At 31.9% G+C, this 19,478-nt stretch overlaps 3 protein-coding genes across 3 annotated transcripts; 2 read left to right on the top strand and 1 right to left on the bottom strand.

Annotated features, from left to right (window-relative positions):
• The first annotated feature begins 273 nt into the window (after positions 1-273).
• On the top strand, positions 274-627 carry LOC147474514 (uncharacterized). Its single transcript, XM_086585102.1, has one exon. The coding sequence runs from the start codon at positions 274-276 to the stop codon at positions 625-627; it is 354 nt and encodes a 117-aa protein (XP_086441228.1).
• A 6,696-nt stretch (positions 628-7,323) lies between these two features.
• On the top strand, positions 7,324-8,189 carry LOC147474513 (uncharacterized). The gene is made up of 4 exons (XM_086584985.1): positions 7,324-7,442; positions 7,513-7,680; positions 7,776-7,884; positions 7,992-8,189. The coding sequence occupies exons 1-4, from the start codon at positions 7,338-7,340 to the stop codon at positions 8,006-8,008; spliced, it is 399 nt and encodes a 132-aa protein (XP_086441111.1). The 5' UTR covers positions 7,324-7,337; the 3' UTR covers positions 8,009-8,189.
• A 9,340-nt stretch (positions 8,190-17,529) lies between these two features.
• On the bottom strand, positions 17,530-18,941 carry LOC147474512 (peroxidase 22.3-like). The gene is made up of 3 exons (XM_086582951.1): positions 18,660-18,941; positions 18,376-18,555; positions 17,530-18,263 (listed from the first exon to the last, which is right to left on the bottom strand). The coding sequence occupies exons 1-3, from the start codon at positions 18,879-18,881 to the stop codon at positions 17,706-17,708; spliced, it is 960 nt and encodes a 319-aa protein (XP_086439077.1). The 5' UTR covers positions 18,882-18,941; the 3' UTR covers positions 17,530-17,705.
• Positions 18,942-19,478: the final 537 nt, after the last annotated feature.

Below are 19,478 nucleotides of genomic sequence, written 5' to 3'. Positions count from 1 at the left end.
TATGGGATGAGGCTACCATGGCACATCGTTATGCGTTTGAAGCATTTGAGAAAACTTTGAGAGACATTACAAACAGTGATTTACCATTTGGAGGGAAAGTTTTTGTAATGGGTGGAGATTTTCGCCAGTGTTGCCGATTGTTTCTCGTGGTTCAAGGAACAAACTATTGATGCATGCATAACAAGTTCTCCACTTTGGGAGAGAAAGTTAATGTGTTATGTCTACAGAAAATATCTCGCGGGCTAAAACGACCGCGCCTTTGCAGAGTTACTCATGGCCATCGGCGATGGGATTCAGCCAATTATTTGTGAGGATGACATCATTGAACTGCCAAAAGATATTGTCATTCCGTGGGAGAATGAGCATTCACGTCTTAAGCTTATAAATGAAATCTTTCCAGGATTAGATAAAAATGCTGGTAACAAAGACTACATGATCAGTAGGGCGATAGTAACTCCTAAGAATGATACTGTACAATTGTTGAATGATGAAATAATTGCCCGATTTCCCGGTGAAGAAGTCACATATTACTCTTTTGATTCAGTTCAAAATGATTCTCGTGGTCTATATCAGCAAGAATACTTGAATTCAATCTGTCCCAGTGGTATACCTCCTCACAAATACTGACGAGAAATCTGAATCCTAAAAATGGCCTATGTAATGGAACAAGACTAATATGTAGAGGATTCGACATGCATGTAATCGATGCAGAAATTGTGACTAGAAATTCCGTAGGTGATCGAGTTTTACTGCCCCGCATTCCGCTGTGCCCTTCTCAGGATGCAAAGTTGCCATTCGAAATGACTAGGAAACAATTCCCTATCAAGTTAAGTTTTGCTCTTACAATAAACAAATCACAAGGTCAAACCATTCCACATGTTGGGGTCTATTTGTCTGATCATGTTTTCTCGCACGGCCAACTCTATGTTGCTTTATCAAGAGGAGTATCACAGACGACAACGAAAGTTTTAGTTAAAAAAGGAACAATCAAGGGTCTTCCTGGAACTTACACTAGAAATGTCGTCTACAACGACATTCTAGCTTCTTGCAGTGTTTAGTTACAAGTAGTGTGTTTTACTATTGTTCACTTCAATATTAATTTTAAAGCGTATATATTATTTTCTGTGTAAAATGCTTAATTTATATGACGACCAAAATCCATTTCCAAACATCCCTTCAATTTTTCATGTCTCACGTTGTCTACGCTATCTTTTTACCCAACAAACAAAGGTTAACTATGTGTATTCATTGTTGTGTACAATTTAAACATTTTTTTTCCTCCTGGTCTTCATATGATTTAAATCGTTTTTATTTAACTCAACGCTTTTATCCTTGCAGTTTATTATAAAAGTGATTCAAAAAAAGTTAAGAGACTTTTCAGCAGTTATCAGCAATTGTAAATGGCTTACAAGGATACTTTGTATAATGCATATGATGTGCTTCATGTCTGAATAGCTTAGCGTAATAAACCAGCTACAATATAAAAAAAGATTGTAAAAACTTTATCTTATAAGGTATGCATCTATTTTTTTACTTGGACAGTTTTAAAACTTTTCAAGTTTAGCTATCGGAGACCCATCATTCATAAACAGCACAGATCCTAATAAATTAAATTAAATTGATTGAGGGATGAGGTTGTTAAAATGATTACCCATACTTGATGGGTTGACTCTCTTATACTTAAAATAAAGTTATAAAATAATATACATTGGCGATACGTTGACATTAAAAAAAAAATGTCTGTCTTATTCAATATAATTTACAAGCAAACTAGAGCATGTAAATGTCTGCAAGTAGATGTATTTAACTTAACTAAAGCTAACGTGGGCAAGTAAATGTCAGCATGTAAAATATCAATTATTGTGACATACGATCATCTTAGCCCAAACCTATTCTACACTTCTATTATACCACACAGTAATTGTGGGATGGTTAATTTTTTTTCAATATAAAATTGGTCGGTCACGTAGTGGCTATTAAATTATTATTCTTCTGCATTACCTTATTATTGCCGTGGGATCTAAATTTGGGCTTCTTTCGTACATATTCAAATTTTGTTATCACCAAATGAGCATTGAGCAATAGTTAAACTAAGTTACAGAAATGCACAGAGCCGTTATACATTTAAATGTTTCTTTCCTCTTAGGTAAATTTTTTAATACGGTGTTTCATCTACGCTTGATAAGCATACTAGATTAGACTTAATTTTAAAAAAAAATTCAATAATATATAGTGACTATATATTTATTTTAAAACTATTATGGTCTTTTCCTTATTTAAAATATCAGAATAGGTATATAGATTAGATTACCTACCGTTGATCATGCACAAGCTTATATATCCTGTTTACTCATTCTTTTAAATTCTTTATAAAATTTAAAAATTAATAAACTAAAAAAAGAACATGTTCAATTGATAACCCAAATCTTATTCCTCAAACAAAATCTCATATTAAAAATATTCATTTTACCTTCTGTTCCACAGTAAATTATCATTTTCGTCACTAACCCACTTAATCATGCTATGCGGCCATAATAAAATTGTAGGGGAGCAAAGAAAAGTTTAAAATATTAAATTAATAAGTTGCATAGTTAGGTTGAGATTGAACAACTCTTACCCGCCCATTGTTATCACAGTAGGGACTTAAGTTTACATATATGCAATATATATCTAAACCTTGACGATTGACAGAAAACGTTGTTGAATAGTTTGCACAGTGTAAAGAGACATCACTGTCCGTCTCACATGAAACTATTGTTCTCTTTGTCAAACGAATTTATCGTCATCCATATTTATTATAAACACTTGATAAATGATGCCCCCTGCTCAATCATGGTTATAGGCAATGATAAGGGAAACAAAACAAAGTTAAAACTATAAAATTAGTCGGTAGCATAGTAAGGGCGGGGTCGTACAGCTCTGAACTACACATTGTTATCACTGGGGGACTTAAATCTACATAGTTATAGTACATATTTGTCTATTTGGGATCGACTACCAAAAAAAATGTTAAAAAAAGTGACCACAATGTCAACAAACGCCCGTGTTCTTGACACATCAAATAATGTTCTTCTATATCACACGAAATTATTGTCGACCAAATATACCATCCAGAATTAATACAATCCAACCTTGCTAAATCATGCCAAAAGATAATGATAAGATGGTAGGAGACGGAAAAAAAATGTTGAATAAACCAAATTGGTCGGTCGCATCGTGATGGTGGGGTCGAATTACTCTGAGCCACCCATTGTTATCACGGGCGAGATCTAAATTTACATATCTACAACACATATTTAGATGTTGATGTAATTTGAGAATAAATTTATTATTAAAAAAAATATTAGCACTTCGTCGCTCACAACCCCACTCAACCATGATTAGAGTCAATAATTAGGGAGACAAAAAAAAAAGTTAAAAAATATAAAATTAGTTGATTGCATCATAAGGACAGGACCGAGCAGGTATGAGCCGCACATTCTTAGGACAGGCAGGCCTTAACTTTACATAACTGCAGCACACGTCTATATTTTACGGTTGGCAACAAAAAAGGTGTTGAAAAGTTGCCACCATGTCAAGGGCCATCAGTGTCCATCACTCATTAAATAATGTTTCCCTGTACGACACCAAATTATTGTTTATTAAATATACCATGTACAATTGACACAACAGAACCACACTCATTCAAGGTAAGAGACAATAATAATACTATTGAGGAACAAAACAAAAGCTAAAAAAACAAATTGGTTGGTTGCATATTAAGGTTGGTATCGATCACTCTGGACCGCCGATTATTATGACCAAATAGACTTAAATTTACATATCTCCAATACATATTTAAATCTTAACGTAAGTAACCAACAAATTCATTAGGCAATGATAAGGAGAACAAAACAAAGCTAAAACTACAAAATTAGTCGGTAGCATAGTAAGGGCGGGTCGTACAGATTTAAGCGGGGCCTTAAATCTATATATCTACAGTACATATTTGTCTATTTGGGTTCAACTACAAAAAAAAAAAGTTTAAAAAAATGGCCACAATGTGAACAGACGTCCGTGTTCGTGACACATTAAATAATGTTCTTCTATATCACACGAAATTATTGTTGACCAAATATACCATCCAGAATTGATACAATCCAAACCCGCTCAATCATCCCAAAAGACAATGATAAGATAGTAGGAGAGGGAAAAAAAATATTGAATAAACCAAATTGGTCGGTCGCATCGTGATGGTGGGGTCGAATAACTCTGAGCCACCCATTGTTATCACGGGCGAGATCTAAATTTACATATCTACAACACATATTTAGATATTGATGTAACTTGAGAATAAATTTATTATTTAAAAAAGGGTTAGTTAGACTTACCCCTCCCATTACTAGTTGCAATTAGTGTTACCCCCCGTTTTCAAAAATTTTAGTGATATTGCAAGATCCAACGGTTAAGAGATGATTTTTTTTTTTTGAAGAAATCGTAGTTGGATCACTCAAATAAAGTAACACTAATTGCAACTAGTAAATTTAAGTCTAACTAACCCTTTAAAAACATTAGCATTCATAGCTCAAACCCCAAACCATGATTAGAGTCAATAATTAGGGAAACAAAAAAAAGTTATTGTCAACCAAATATACCATCCAGAATTGATACAATCCAAACCCGCTAAATCATGCCAAAAGACAATGATAAGATGGTAGGAGAGGGGAAAAATGTTGAATAAACCAAATTGGTCGGTCGCATCGTGATGGTGGGGTCGAATAACTCTGAGCCGCCCATTGTTATCATGGGCGATATCTAAATTTACAAATCTACAACACATATTTAGATGTTAATGTAACTTGAGAATAAATTTATTATTAAAAAAAACATTAGCACTTCGTAGCTCACAACCCCACTCAACCATGATTAGAGTAAAAAATTAGGGATTTTTTTTTTAAATATAAAATTAGTTGATTGCATCGTATGAACAGGACCGAGGAGGTATTAGCCACACATTCTTAGATGGGCATGTCTTAACTTTACGTAACTGCAGAACACATCTATATTTTGCGGTTGGCAACAAAAAAGGTGTTGAAAAGTTGCCACCATGTCAAGGGCCATTAGTATCCATCACACATTAAATAATGTTTTCCTGTACGACACCAAATTATTGTTGATCAAATATACCATATACAATTGACACAACAGGATCCCACTTATTCAAGGTAAGCTACAATAATAATATTGTTGAGGAACAAAACAAAAGCTAAAAAAACAAATTGGTTGGTTGCATATTAAGGTTGGTATCGATCAGCTCACGGACGTTATTATGACGAGCGAGACTTAAATTTACATATCTGCAACACATATTTAAATCTTAACGAAACAAACCAACAAATTCATTATTAAAAAAACATATACTTTGTCGTTTTAGAATTAATAATCAGCTAAGTTGTATTATGTTGACATCCAGACTATATTACCTTACTTTGTTGCGGCATCAAACTTATATAATCTGTCAACTCTCTCTTTAAAGTTCTTATTAGTTCATTAAAGTTATACCTTCTCTTATAGGAAAAAAAAACTTCCATTCCACTTCAGAAAACTTATTCAACAGCCTACCATAATCAAATGGCATCACAAGCTTGTCAATTCCTTGCTAATCTCCGTACATGTACATACAAGTGGAAAGTTAAAGTTCGTGTAACAAGAATGTGGGAGTCATGTCATTGGAATAACAACGACGTTATAAGCCGAGACTTTTTACTATTGGATTCCCAGGTAATGGGTCACGTTAGTTTTTAGCTATTTTTTTAAAAAAAATAAATTTTGTTTTCTTTATACACAGGAACTCAACGCATACATGCAAAATTGGAATCGGAAAACTTTAGAGAATTTGATAAATTTGCAAAAGGAAATGTGATAGAAGCGGGCCAAATCTACCTTATTGAAAGATTTGATGTGATGTTAGCAACAACCTATCGTCCGGTAGTTCATCCATTTGTGATTCATTTGAAGCCGAAACATTAATAGAATCAATGGATGAAGACGAGACTGAAATAGCAAAGCACAAATTCAATTTCATTGACTTCAAAACCTTCAAAAAGATCTAAATGGAAAACTCTTTTATCGGGTTATATATTAAAACTTTCGACTTAAATATTTCTTCTAATTTATAATTTCACATTAGATTAATCAGTCTTTTCACTTGAAAAGCTACATGACAGAAATGTTTTGTTTATGTCAACATAGATGTTATTGGTGTCTTGAAAAGAGTTGGCAACCGTAAAGAAAAAATCGGATTAAATTTACAAAGAGATCATAATCATGGATAAGAAGTGAGTTAAACATTGATATCTTTAGTTAACAAATCAAACATATTGTTGTAACTCAATGAAGTCTACCCAACTTTTAGGAAATAACAATTGCTTTGTGGGGTGATATCGGCAAATCAATTCCGTTAAGACATTATAACAAAACATAATGTTATCATTATAGCCACTTTGTGAATGCAAAAGATTATCAAGGTACATATACATTTATATCGTTGACAATTTATGTTGGTATCAAATATCAATTAATATCAAATTTATATTCCACCTGAAATTCTATCCATTAAAAAAGGTTTTAATACAGTTTTTATTGTAGGCAAAATTACACTTTCATCTCTTAGCGGGACAAAAATCTATGTCAACCCTGGAAATTGATGTTGTTGTTTGAATACAAGCATTGAATTATATATATATATATATATATATATATATATATATATATATATATATATATATATATATATATATATATATATATATATATATATATATATATAATTTTTTAGTAAAAAAATTAACATCGACTATATTAGTTAACACTATAAATATATTTGTTACATTGGGTTCAATTTTCTTTTACTAAATTGCTATGCGTATTTATGTAACTGCAATTCATTAACATTTTTCCTATTCCCATTATGATCCACGTTTTTATTTCTTGGGTACATACTAGCTTCCGAGATACATACATTTCCGTAGAGGTTGAGGGTTCTCCTGAAAATTTATTTGAAGAATTACCATAGTTAAATTAAAGGAGCTTGGAAGAGATGAAGCACAACACGGATCAAGCTATACCTGCTCTGCCATAGTAGACAAGGTATACAGTGTTAATTGGTTCTACAATTGCTGCAGACGTTGTAAGATAACTATCCCACAAATTGACTTTGAGAAACCTTGTACCATGTGTAAGGTGGACACAGAAAAAAGGTTGGTAAAATTAAACTAACGTATTTAACCTGTTTTTCCTTAAAGTATTCAACTCCCTCATTTACCACATTCTAATTTCAAAGTAGGTATAAACTTCGAATGTGTGTGAATGATTTCTCCGATATCACCACTTTTGTCGCTTTCAACAAGCATGCCGAAGCCTTGCTTATGAAGTCGGTTGAAGAATTAGACATAATCCAAAAGGTAAGTTACTTCACAATTCATTAATACATCTTTTGAATATAAGTTGAAACATTTCTTATACAAAATACAGAAAAATGGTCCGGATGCAGTTTCCAAAGAACTCCAAAAAATTGAAGGAAGATCTTTCATTTTCCAAGTTCAAATCAACGGCTTCAATGCCAAGGAAACTTTTGAATCATTTACCATCGACAAAGTTTACCCTGAAGAAACAGACTTAGATAGTCAAGTGGTTGGCAAGGTGAAGTTATGCTTTTATTTATTTATTTTTATTTTTTCCCTTCCAAAAAAATTTATGTAAATGCTTTAACAATTATACATTTTTAACTAACATAGGGTAATGAGCTCACAATTGGTGAAATGGTTCGCAAAGATGTTTTAGCCAAGGAAAACAACGCTGAAATACAACCATCCAAAAAAAAAAATCAAAAGAACATAATACTAGGTAAATGAACAACGCACACATTTGTGTGGCATTATTTAAATATTCATTTCCTTTATTTGCTACCTAGGAAATATAACAACGTTAATTGTTTTTGTTCTACAATGCAGGAGACATCCATGTATGAAGAGTTAACTGTGTTACATCTCTATCTTTAATTTTTCAAAAGTCAACTGCAAAATAGAAAACGAGATGCTACTACGCCTACTCCATCCCACGCTAGGTCCATCTAATAAATGTTGTTGATTTGACTTTGTTCAAGTCATGTGGCTCGGAGTGTTATAATAATATTTATGTACATATGTCTATTTTTAAATAATTTGCTACTTTAAGCAAATCTAGCAACCTTTCCACTTGAGCTTTCTATCAATAAAATATACTTATCAAAATATTATAAAAAATATAAATTATCTATATTATGCCTCCATCTGATCCTTTTTTTGTTCCATTTCAAATTCTTATTTGCAACCATATTCCAATATTTCAAAATCTTAAGTGATTCTACGGATTTTAAAAACAAAATTACTTAAACTTATTCCATTATATTACAAGAACATTCTGAAATTTAGATTTATTCGACACACTATCTGTAATTCTTAATTTCACAAAGCTCGAAAATATTAGGTGGCATTTCAAAATGTGTTTCTCAAAATAACCAACTACGCTTTTACGCCGACCAAAATGCATGGTAACTATCTTTGTAATAGTATTACACTTTGTGTGGGTGTACATATTATCGCGATATCATCTTCATGTCCGCTTGCTTCTCCTGATTATAACACTATATACTATTTTATTTTCTCAACAAAACATATATATATAGTTATTATATATATATATATATATAGTTATTGATACACACTGTTTAAAAGTTGGCTTATGACAAATCATGTTTTGAGAATTAACATGTATTTTTTTTTTTGTTTTCAATATTTTTTTTATAGAGATGTTTTTAATTCCTCCCAAGCATCCCTTCGACTTCCTCGCAATCATCCCTTCGACTTTAAAAGTTGACTTTCCTGCTTGATTAAGTTAAAGAAAACTACTTGGATGGTAATTCCTATCTTATTATTGCAAACTTTAATTTTTTTTTAAATTTAAAAGGATGCAAAATTTTAACCAATAAAAAAAAACAAAAATTATAGTTTAGTCTTGACTTAGCATAGAATGAGGTCCATTTGTTGGTGAGAAAAAACCACGCATTAAAAAAAGTAATTTTGATTATTTAACAAGTGTAATTCATAATATAGAAAATATCAATTGAAAAAAAAATGTCCATTTATCAACAAGTTGAAAAAAAAAGAATTGGTAACTTATCGATTAAGCATATAAAAAAAAAGCCATAAACAATTCAACTCGCATTATGCCTACCATTCTTCAATATTATAAAATAACACAATATATATATATATATATATATATATATATATATATATATATATATATATATATATATATATATAAAAAAAAAAAACATATATCAATAATATATGTATACCAACTACGAACATAATTTTAAACAATATTTTCCATTTGCAATCAGTGGGGCCAAGCCTTAAGGAGCCTCCCACATATCCTCCCTGTTCAACTGCAATCATACTATTTTTTCTTCTAAACTACATATTGTTGTCTCCAACATGTCAATCTGTTCTTCATTTCGCTGGCGATTTCCATCAGACCATCGGAGATCAAACTCTTGGGCCTCTATCAGATCCTTCAGAGTCATATGATCTTCCTCTAGCTCCTCAACACGCAAATGATACTGAGTAAGCGCTCTTTCTATCTGAACTATATGTTGCTTTGTCTCTTCCATACCGGTGACTGCACCGCCATTGTTCTTTGCTCCCTCGGTTTCTTTCTTAACAATCGCGACAACATGGGTTCCAATATCCAAATTTTTTCATCGTCATCTACTAAACTAACAATCCGACCACTCTCAGACGTCTAAATATTCTTGATAATTGATGCGTGCCACATTATCAAGAAGTAATTGAACCTATATAAAACATTTGACTTTATAAATCTAACAAAAAAATAACTAAATAAAATTTTTAAAAAAAAAAAACCTTACAGAAGTTAATCCATTTTGAACATTTGTAAGTCGCAAAATGACATCATCATTGTTTCCTTCCCGAACTGCCCCATCTCTAGAACTAAGTGACGACCATTCCTGACTTTTGTTTGGTTCTGAGACACTTGTACTGCTTAGACAATCCCGACCGGTAGCATGGACACGTTTAACGTGTGTTAAAGACTCTTCCATAGCCTTGCGCTTCATATGCTCCTCAGCAGCTTCACCCTTGCCTTCTCCCATAACAAAAAAAAAAGCAAAGCCATCAAACAATTATATAGCAGTTTAATGTCTCTTTCTCCCTTTGTCTCTTCCGACTTTTTTTTAAATGTTTTTTCCTACTAAGGGTTATTTTAAACATATTTTAAAAATCTTATGTATAAAAGTCCTAGCATAACTCTTAAACTTGACAATTAACATGCCTAACATAAAATAGCCCAACATAGCCTATTTAAAGAAGAAGCAATAAAAAAAAAACACTTTGAACTATAGTTTTTTCCATATCTCCTGCTCCTAACCTCTTACACATCCTTCAACTCGGGCCCTTTCTCTCTCTTTCTCATATTATAATCGGTTAAAGAACTCTTTTTACATTTTATTTTTCAGATATACCCTTCCATTACCTTAACGTAACCATCGGCCCCATTATATGTTTTTCTTTTGCCCTTCTTATTTGGTTCCTTCTTAGTCATCTTTGTGAAACAGTATTTCATCATATATAGTAATAAGAAATGTTTAAACAAAAAAAAAATTATATATATTAGAAAAAAAAAAAAAAAAACAATCACCAGCTGTTAAAGACCAAGAAGAGAATATATGTATGTCTAAGGAAACTCGCAAGTTTCTTAAAGAATCTGTGTGTTTTTAAAATAAAAGCAAAAGGCAGAGAAAAACATAATTTTTAAAATAAATTAAATGAAAAATCTACAAAACCACTATATATACTCCATCACATATCATTAAGTTGAGCAGTTCTCATTTACAAACCAATTGACCCAATAGAATGGGTACAACAAAGGAACTATAGTTACTTAGAATATTGAATAACACCCAACTCCCAAAACATTTAATGAGATAAGGCCCACCTCATTTACATAATATCTGTGACACATTTTCAAACCCGAAGTTCCAATGTTGTGCGCCACATTAAAAAAAAAAAAAAAAAAACATAAAATCATTGCGATGGGCTCGAGGATTACATCATTGTCGAGTGAACCCTATTAAGCAAAATAGTCAAAAATGATCCTACATTAATTATAAATAAAAAATTACGATAGGTCCCATCAATTACAATTCCTTTTAACATACATCCTACTATAATTTAATTTTAAAAATATAAAACATGTATTAAGACATACAAGTATGGACATGTGATTACTTTTAAAAGACAATACAAGCTCCACTATAAAATTTACCAAACATCATTTCATCATCATAAGAGCTAATCATTGTACTTCAAAAAAGTATTTTTTTTTTTTTTATAAAAGATGCATGAAGTATTTGATAACTTTAGAGTCCTTCCATTTATGCAAACAAAAATAAATTGTCCATAAATCCAAAGCAAACTGCTGTGAGTTATAAAGAGTGTATGAAAATTCATGCTACTTCAATTCGTAAATATGCTAATGATGTTTGTTGCCTATATATACATATGACTTCACTTAGTACAACTGTTCTAAATGAAAAGGTACCAATTTGTTTATATATATCACCAACTGTTAAAGACAAAGAAGGGAATATTTATATGATTGAAGAAACTTGCAAGGTTCTTAAAGAATCTTTGTGGTTTTTAAAGTAAAAGAAAAGAAAAAAAAAACACAATTTTTTAAATAAATAAAATGAAACTCTAGAAAATAACTATATATACTCCATCCCATATGATTAGGTTGAGTAGTTCACCTTTGCAAGCCAATTGGCCCAATTAAATGGGTTCAATAACGGCATTACAATTACTATGACCACTTTGTAAGACCCAACTTCCAAAACATTGATGAGATAAGGCCCACTTCTGTTACCCATAATATCTTCTGACACTTTTTCAAACCCGAGTTCCAATGTTGTCTGCCACATTAAAAAAAAAAAAACATACAGAAGTCGTTGCGATGGGCTCGAGGATTACATCATTGTTAAAGTTAACCCCATTGGCAAAATAGTTAAAAAAATCACTACATTTATCATTAAATAAAAACATTATGCATGGTCCACTTAATGACAATTACTTTTTTTATGCATACATACTTTGTACTATTATTTTTAAAACATAAAACCTATATTGAAACATACAAGTATGTACATGTCATTACTTTGAAAATACTATACAAGCTCCACTATAAAATTTGTAAATATCATTGCATCATCATAAGAGCTTTCCATTGTCCTAAAAAAAAGTTTTTTTTTTTTTAGAAAAGATGCAGGAAGCATTTGAAAACGTGAGAGTTCTTTCATTTATTCAAACAAAAACCGAATCAAACAAAAATAAATCGTACATAAATCCAAAGCAAACTGGTGTGAGTTATAGAGAGTGTATGAAAAATCATGTTGCTTCAATTGGTGGATATGCTAATGATGGTTGTTGCCAATATATGCATATGACTTCACTTAGTGCAACTGTTGTGAATAAACATTTATCACTTAAATGTGCAGCCTGTGGGTGTCATCGGAATTTTCATCAGCAGAAGTTTTTTGGTCCAAGTAAAGTTAATCAAAATCGATTGTTAGATGTACCTGGTAATCATATGGGAAAAGGAATTTGTATCAGTGGTGTTTCTAAGAGTGTCAAGAGTAAGAGATTTAGAAGCAAATTTACAGAAGCTCAACAGAAGCAGATGACAGAGTTTGCTAACAGATTAGGTTGGAAAACAAAGAAAAGTGATGATGTTGCCATTAGGCAGTTTTGTTTGAAGAATGCAGTTGAGATAAATGTTTTTAAAGTGTGGATATATAATAACAAAAGAAAAAGGTGAAGCATAACCAACGACTAACCCTACACCTCTTATTGCAGTTGCAGCATCAATATTAAACCTACTATGTTGATCTCTTCTACTAAAAAAAAAAAAATAAAACTGTTTGATTTTTCCAATTTGTTTTATATATTTTTTGTAAACTTTTTCATATTAAATATTGCAACTCCAACTGAAAGTTATTTAATATCTAATTTCACACCAGAGAAAAATCCCCACCATAACCGTTGACTCCACAAGTTTCTATTTTCTTAAGTTTACCAATTAAGAAAACATTTACGATTAAGTTATTGGATAATCATATATGATTGGATTTTAACAAAATGTATTAATTTTAATTACCTTGATGTAAGCACTTAATACTTAATTGTTTTCTTAGTATTGTCAAACTTATCATGATTTAATTCCTTTTTTCTATGTTTTATTGTTATAATTTTTTAAATCCATTTTCTTGCTTATTCAATCACGCTTAACAACTTCACTTTTATTTTTGTGGTTTTTTTTTTTTTTAACAATTTTAAAATTTTATATCATATCATAGACTATAGTTAAAGTTAGTTTACTTTGATGATGTATTGTATACTACTTAATACTAATTTAATCTTTGTATAACGTGTCAATAACTTATAATGCGTTATGTTTGTTTTAATGCAGAAGTGATAACAAAGAAATCAACCTCAATGAGACTATTGCAAGCGTTTCTTCTACAACAATAATTTGCTTTACTGAAAAGGTTAGTCGATAGACCCTTTCCTGTGTTTTTTTACCGCTTCGGACATATAACTCATTGTGCTCTCAAATTGATTACTACATATTAAATTCATGATATTTTTATAGCACGAAGAATACACTTACAGTTAGTTATGAATTTGTTGAACTGTCTTTTGTTTTACTTTTTGTTATTAACTTGTTTGCCGACTGCTCCACAATGCTCCACAATATATAATTCCTACGTTGCCGATGACAAATACTTAGTGAGATTTCCTTTCTGTCGTTACAACTGTGATGGTCGTTGATGTCTTCCACAGCATAGATTATCATTACCTTAATGTATAGTTTGAAGAGTCAGTTCTATCTACTATTCGAATTTATGCCATTGACAGCCAATTACTCAAATCGATAGTGGTCAAACTGTTCTGGCCATTTGTAGATTTGTTTTGTAATTTAAGAAAAATAGTTGAGCTCATTGTCTGAGGTTTTTAAAGTTTTCTATAAATTTATATTTTTTTTCTATGCAGAAATGTATATGTTATTCCCTCGATCTGGTACATACAAAAACGTACATTAGAATGAAATAATAAAGAATTTGCAAATTGCTTGATTGAGATAACTTACAGCTACTGAATAAATTAGCGTCTGTTACACGCATATCACGTGGTTTAAAACTAGATTATGGAAGTAACCTCCTCTATCTACTTGACAAACCAAATTTTCCTTTAGACCCACCTATGCTTCTAAATATCAATTAAAAAAAATTATAGAGCCCCCACCATTTCAATTATGTTTTCATATTTTAATATTTCTTTTCCACTATAAAAAACGCACCCTTTTATTTTTCTACATACAATAATTATATTCCTCATCCAGTCTCATTAGTCTTCCTCATAGCAAACCTTAGTTCTCAATGGCTCCAAACAGGCAGATAAGCCCTATCTCACCCCCGGTCCAAATAGATTACTTCACTGAAGATATCCTGCAGAACACAGTTGATCCCATGGAAGGGATCCATATTCTTCACGAGTGTATCAAAGCAATGTATGCCCGGCAAGGATTTATGCATGAACAGTTAATAGATTTACAACAACGTATCATAGTGTTTGATGAAGAACAAGAACACTTTTTGGAGAACTACTTTCGCAGTTTTAGAGAACCACTCACAAATTTTGGAGAGCCAAAGACAAATTTTCGAGCACCAATGAGCCCTTCAGCAACAAATTCTCCAACATATAGAACAACTTTACACTATTGTTACAACTTTTCTTCCACATCCTCCCCGTTATAATCGTCCGCCTAGCCCTTCATAATCTAATCATACCTCAGAGTAAAAGTTCCCAGTTGTTTTCTCTAAGATTCTTATTGTATGTGTAATATTGAAGTTATGCCACATTTTCATGGTGTGCATTTATGTTTTTGAATATTGTCTGTAATATATATAAATATGTCAGAACCAAATAAAAACTTTTATTTAACACTTACATAGTCCTTCAAAAAATACATATAGCACTGACATTACATATTACATGAAAAAAACCTCACATAGGATAATCAATATGACAACAACACTCATTACCACAAATATCACAACTGACAACATGGGTGATGCTCTTTTCATTTGGCAACATTGGTTGGTTACAAGCAGTAAATTGCATCTCTTTACTAAAACATCCAATCCAATCACATTTAAGCCACCTTTCAACAACTTTTCCTGACCGATCCCAACATTTAACCAAATACATAACACCTCTGCAGTTTTCCTCCCTACATCTTCGATTAAGGTAAGGGCAAATTTGAGCTGTGTGGCCTTCTTGCTCACACAGTTGGCAAATCTAGATAAAAAATAACCAAAAAAACAAAGATCAGAATTTAATCCATATCATGATGTCGTCTTTAATGATTGACTCCATTCAGTTGTTAGGTCAATTAAGATTTGTGCCTAATTTAATAACAAAAGAGTTATAAAAATGAAGTTTTAAATGAAGTTGTCTAAAATACCTTCGGTGCTGCAAATATTTGAATAGAAGCTCCACCCATTTCTGTTAAACTTATCAACCTAAGAGAAAGCGTCTGCCACACAAAAAAAATATATATAAAGAAATAATTGCTAAGAAAAGTTGTGGTTACTCTTTTTAATGCATTTAAAAAGAAATGAAAAGTTCTTTATTTCTGCTCCTTGGATGAATATGTAGCTATTTGACACGCCTCATGAAATATAGTTGAATCTAAACCGTCCAATTATATTATTATACTATGTGGACATATAACAACATACATTAGATCGACCACCCTTAATATCCAACATCCCATCGCCTTTTACGTAAGTAGATTTAATCTAAAGCGTTTCCTTCAAAAAATTTTATATTAAGTTTTCACCGCGATATATTAAACGATCCAAGACGCACTTAGACAAAAAGAACGGGTCCCTTTGTCTCCAACTGACGGACTAACTTTTACATATTAACCTTATCTCTTTCTTTTTCGATTTCTTAAGAAAGCTTACTCAACAACATTATTCATCTCTCTCGCATCTCCCTGGATTCCAACCACCAACCCCTCTAAGGTAATTCTTCTCTTAAAACTTTTACTCTTATTTTAATCATTTTTTTCCTTAAATGTATTATCCTTCTTTCCGTTGTCTTCTTCACACATTTTCCATTTCAGGTCATCATGACCTTTGATTTTTTTTTTTTTTTTTAATAGTGACCTGATTTAAAGGATAAAGCTACAAAAAAAATTAAAAAAAAAACAGACATTGTAATTTAGAAAATAATAATTTTCATAATAACCATAATAATACTAATTATTATAACAATAACAAATAAGATGACTTATTTGTTCCAGTCGTTTAATGTAATATCTTTTATGACATTCTGAAATCATCGTAATTAATATATTGAAACACGATGTAACCAATATAGATATCTGTGGTATATCTTTGCCATGTTGAGCCATTTTAACAACATAACATATATTATTTTTTAATATATATTTAAATAAATTTGATTTTCTATACATTCTTTCCAATACTATTTCGTTTTTTTTTAAAAGATAACCATATATAGTTGAAATATGTACAACTTCTTCTAATATATATCATGACAAAGTTATATATATTTGTACTGGTCAAGAAAAAAAAATAGTCAATCTTTGATTAAAAAAACAATTTTAAAGTTTAAAAAAAAAAAAACCAAAACCTTCAATATATCTACCAAGTTATTATCACTCGCGGGACTCAAATTTACGTGCCAATAGGAAATATGTTGAATTTGTTCCAACCACTTAATGTAATTCATTTTCTTACAATTCAAACTGCTTATTATATAATGTTATTTGTTGATTCTTTTATTTGTTATACTTCATAATTGTTCGTATTGTCATCAGACTAACATATGATTAATTTATTTAACTGTTGGTAAATTTTTATCCTCAACAACAGTTACAACCATGAGCAACACATTTGATATTGATGAAAGCGAGCTTGGTGATGCAGTCAAAGTTTTAATGTTAACAGTAATTATTTGTGTTTTACTACTACTATGGAAAGCGGCTTTAGGGGTCTAGCCCTAAACAAATATATGTTAATTGTTTAACGTATAAATGTTTTAAATTCAATAAAAATATTTAACCATGTTATTATATTTTGTAGTCAATATGTTTTGTTATTGAAATAACTGCATCTTTCATAAGACCCTTTTTTACAATTTCCATATTAAATGCATTAATGTGACACATGTATGTAATAATTACTGTTATCAGGGAATCCAATGCATTTGTTATCACATTAACTTTAGAAAGTCTTTTTTAACATCCACGTGCCCCCACTAATGCTCGTGAATGTAAACTTTCAGTGTAACATGCAACAGTTCAACTCAAGCATATATTTGAACAGAAAATAAGAAGTTGACGAACACCAATCAAATCGCCATAATAATCTTTGTAACAAAAGAATAAGTAGTATACATGAAAAAAAAAACTGAAACACCAACTATGAATCTTATACAATTTGGTCTCGAATTTTAAAAATATAAAGCAATAATGTTCTTAACACTGCAATAGTGCGATCTCGGGCACTGAGACTAATTAGCCCTTTGACAAGTGGTCCGAATCTCACCTTGAGTACCAGTTAAGGGACTCAAGTTTCCCATTTTGATCATGCCAGTTGTGAAATCTGTCGCGAAAGCATTAGCATCGTCAGCGTACAACCTTACAAAAGAGTCGGCTGGGCCATTACTAAACAGCGTCTGATCAGATATAAGGAGTCCTCTTCTGTTCATCAGTGCCTGGAAATAGTTGTTACCGAAACGAAGTGGGCTTTGAGGGTCTAGAGGAGCTAAGTTATCATCTCCAGCAGGGCCAGTTCGAGGGCAATTAGCTTGTATAGATGTTGCGAAGGCAGGATCGATGTTGACTTGGCGGTAGATTCGGTCTCTGAATGTAGTGCAACGTGCGAAGCCTACTGTGTGCGCTCCAGATAAAGCGACCATCTCCCTAGCACTGAAACCTTTTCCATCAAATTTTCTGATCAGTTGGTCAACATTGTCGAATGGGGCGGGAAGGTCACTATCTGCAGCAGCAAGGCTTGCTGTTCTTGCATCTCTCCTTCCTAATGGAACAGAATAACTTTGTCCTCCCATCTGAGAAATAATACCAATAACAGCTTAAACAAGATTAGGAGCATATCATTGTATATCAAATTGTTGATATTGTTGTTACGTCGTAGGATTGTCAGTTAAACATTTTACTTACTTCAACGACAGAGTCACGAGCACTGATGGCTAGGATATCCGCGCATGAAACCACACTACGCCCACAAGCTCTATCAACTTGTGCCTTTATGTTATCAATAACTCCAAAACCTATAATTGAATTATTATTAGCTAGCGCAGTTCTTTCACCGCCGGCCAAAAGTACTCCTCCATCACAACCCTGAATTCAATAATAACACAAATCAGTACATATAAAAATAAATATATACTACTTAGCTTCAATGCACAAGGAAAAGAAATAAATTGAATCACTTATTCGCTTACATTAACAAAACAATCATGAAAAAACAAACGGAGAATAGACGCCCCCATTCTCGCTTCTCTATTGATAGCAGACCGTGTGGCTGCTCGAACTGTGTCAAAGACTGATGGGCATGTAGTACCATAAAATGAGACTGAAAGCTGTGCTGAAGCTGGAGATGAAAATATGGTAATGAAAATCATAACAAGACTTATTGAGAGGGTGGAATGCATACTAAGAGCCATTGTAAGAAGACTTAAAACTTTTGTTCTTGTAAAAGAAATGTAAGATTATTGTTTACGAGTGGTTTGCATGGATTGCAATTGCTACTATTTATAGTAGTTATGACTTATGAGAAGTGAAAGTCAAATAGTCAATACTGCAGAAGCTCAACTGCCTCAAGACCATTTCTTTTTTCAAATTGGGCAACAGTTCTAGAGTTTCAAACGACTGAAACGAGTATTTTTAATCATATTGCTGACACAATATGGACCCAGTGATGCAAAAAGAGTTTATAGTTTTGCTGACTTCTTCTTTTTTTTTGGAAGATGGCTGCTAGTATCTCTTCTTACGCGGAATTACACCTCAATAAGTTCTGCCTTATGCAGCGTACTCGTGTTTCTTGGAGTTGGAGTTTCCCATTTCTCACTTCTGCTGAATCCAAGAAGTCTACATGATTGCGCTAATCTACAGTGTTTTTTTTAATAGTTGACGATAAATTTTATTTTGTTTGAACTTTGATGTACTACTTTGACATATTCTCAAAGATTGGTGTTCTTTGGTTCTTCTGCATTTAGTACTCAAGTTGCCCCCAAATATAATGATTCATGCATGCAAATCTT

The sequence above is a fragment of the Coptis chinensis genome, chromosome 9 (genome assembly GCF_015680905.1).
Source record: "Coptis chinensis isolate HL-2020 chromosome 9, ASM1568090v1, whole genome shotgun sequence".
Classification (NCBI taxonomy): domain Eukaryota; kingdom Viridiplantae; phylum Streptophyta; class Magnoliopsida; order Ranunculales; family Ranunculaceae; genus Coptis; species Coptis chinensis.
Note: the sequence above shows the minus strand (reverse complement) of the source record. Positions and strands in the feature narration are given on the sequence as shown.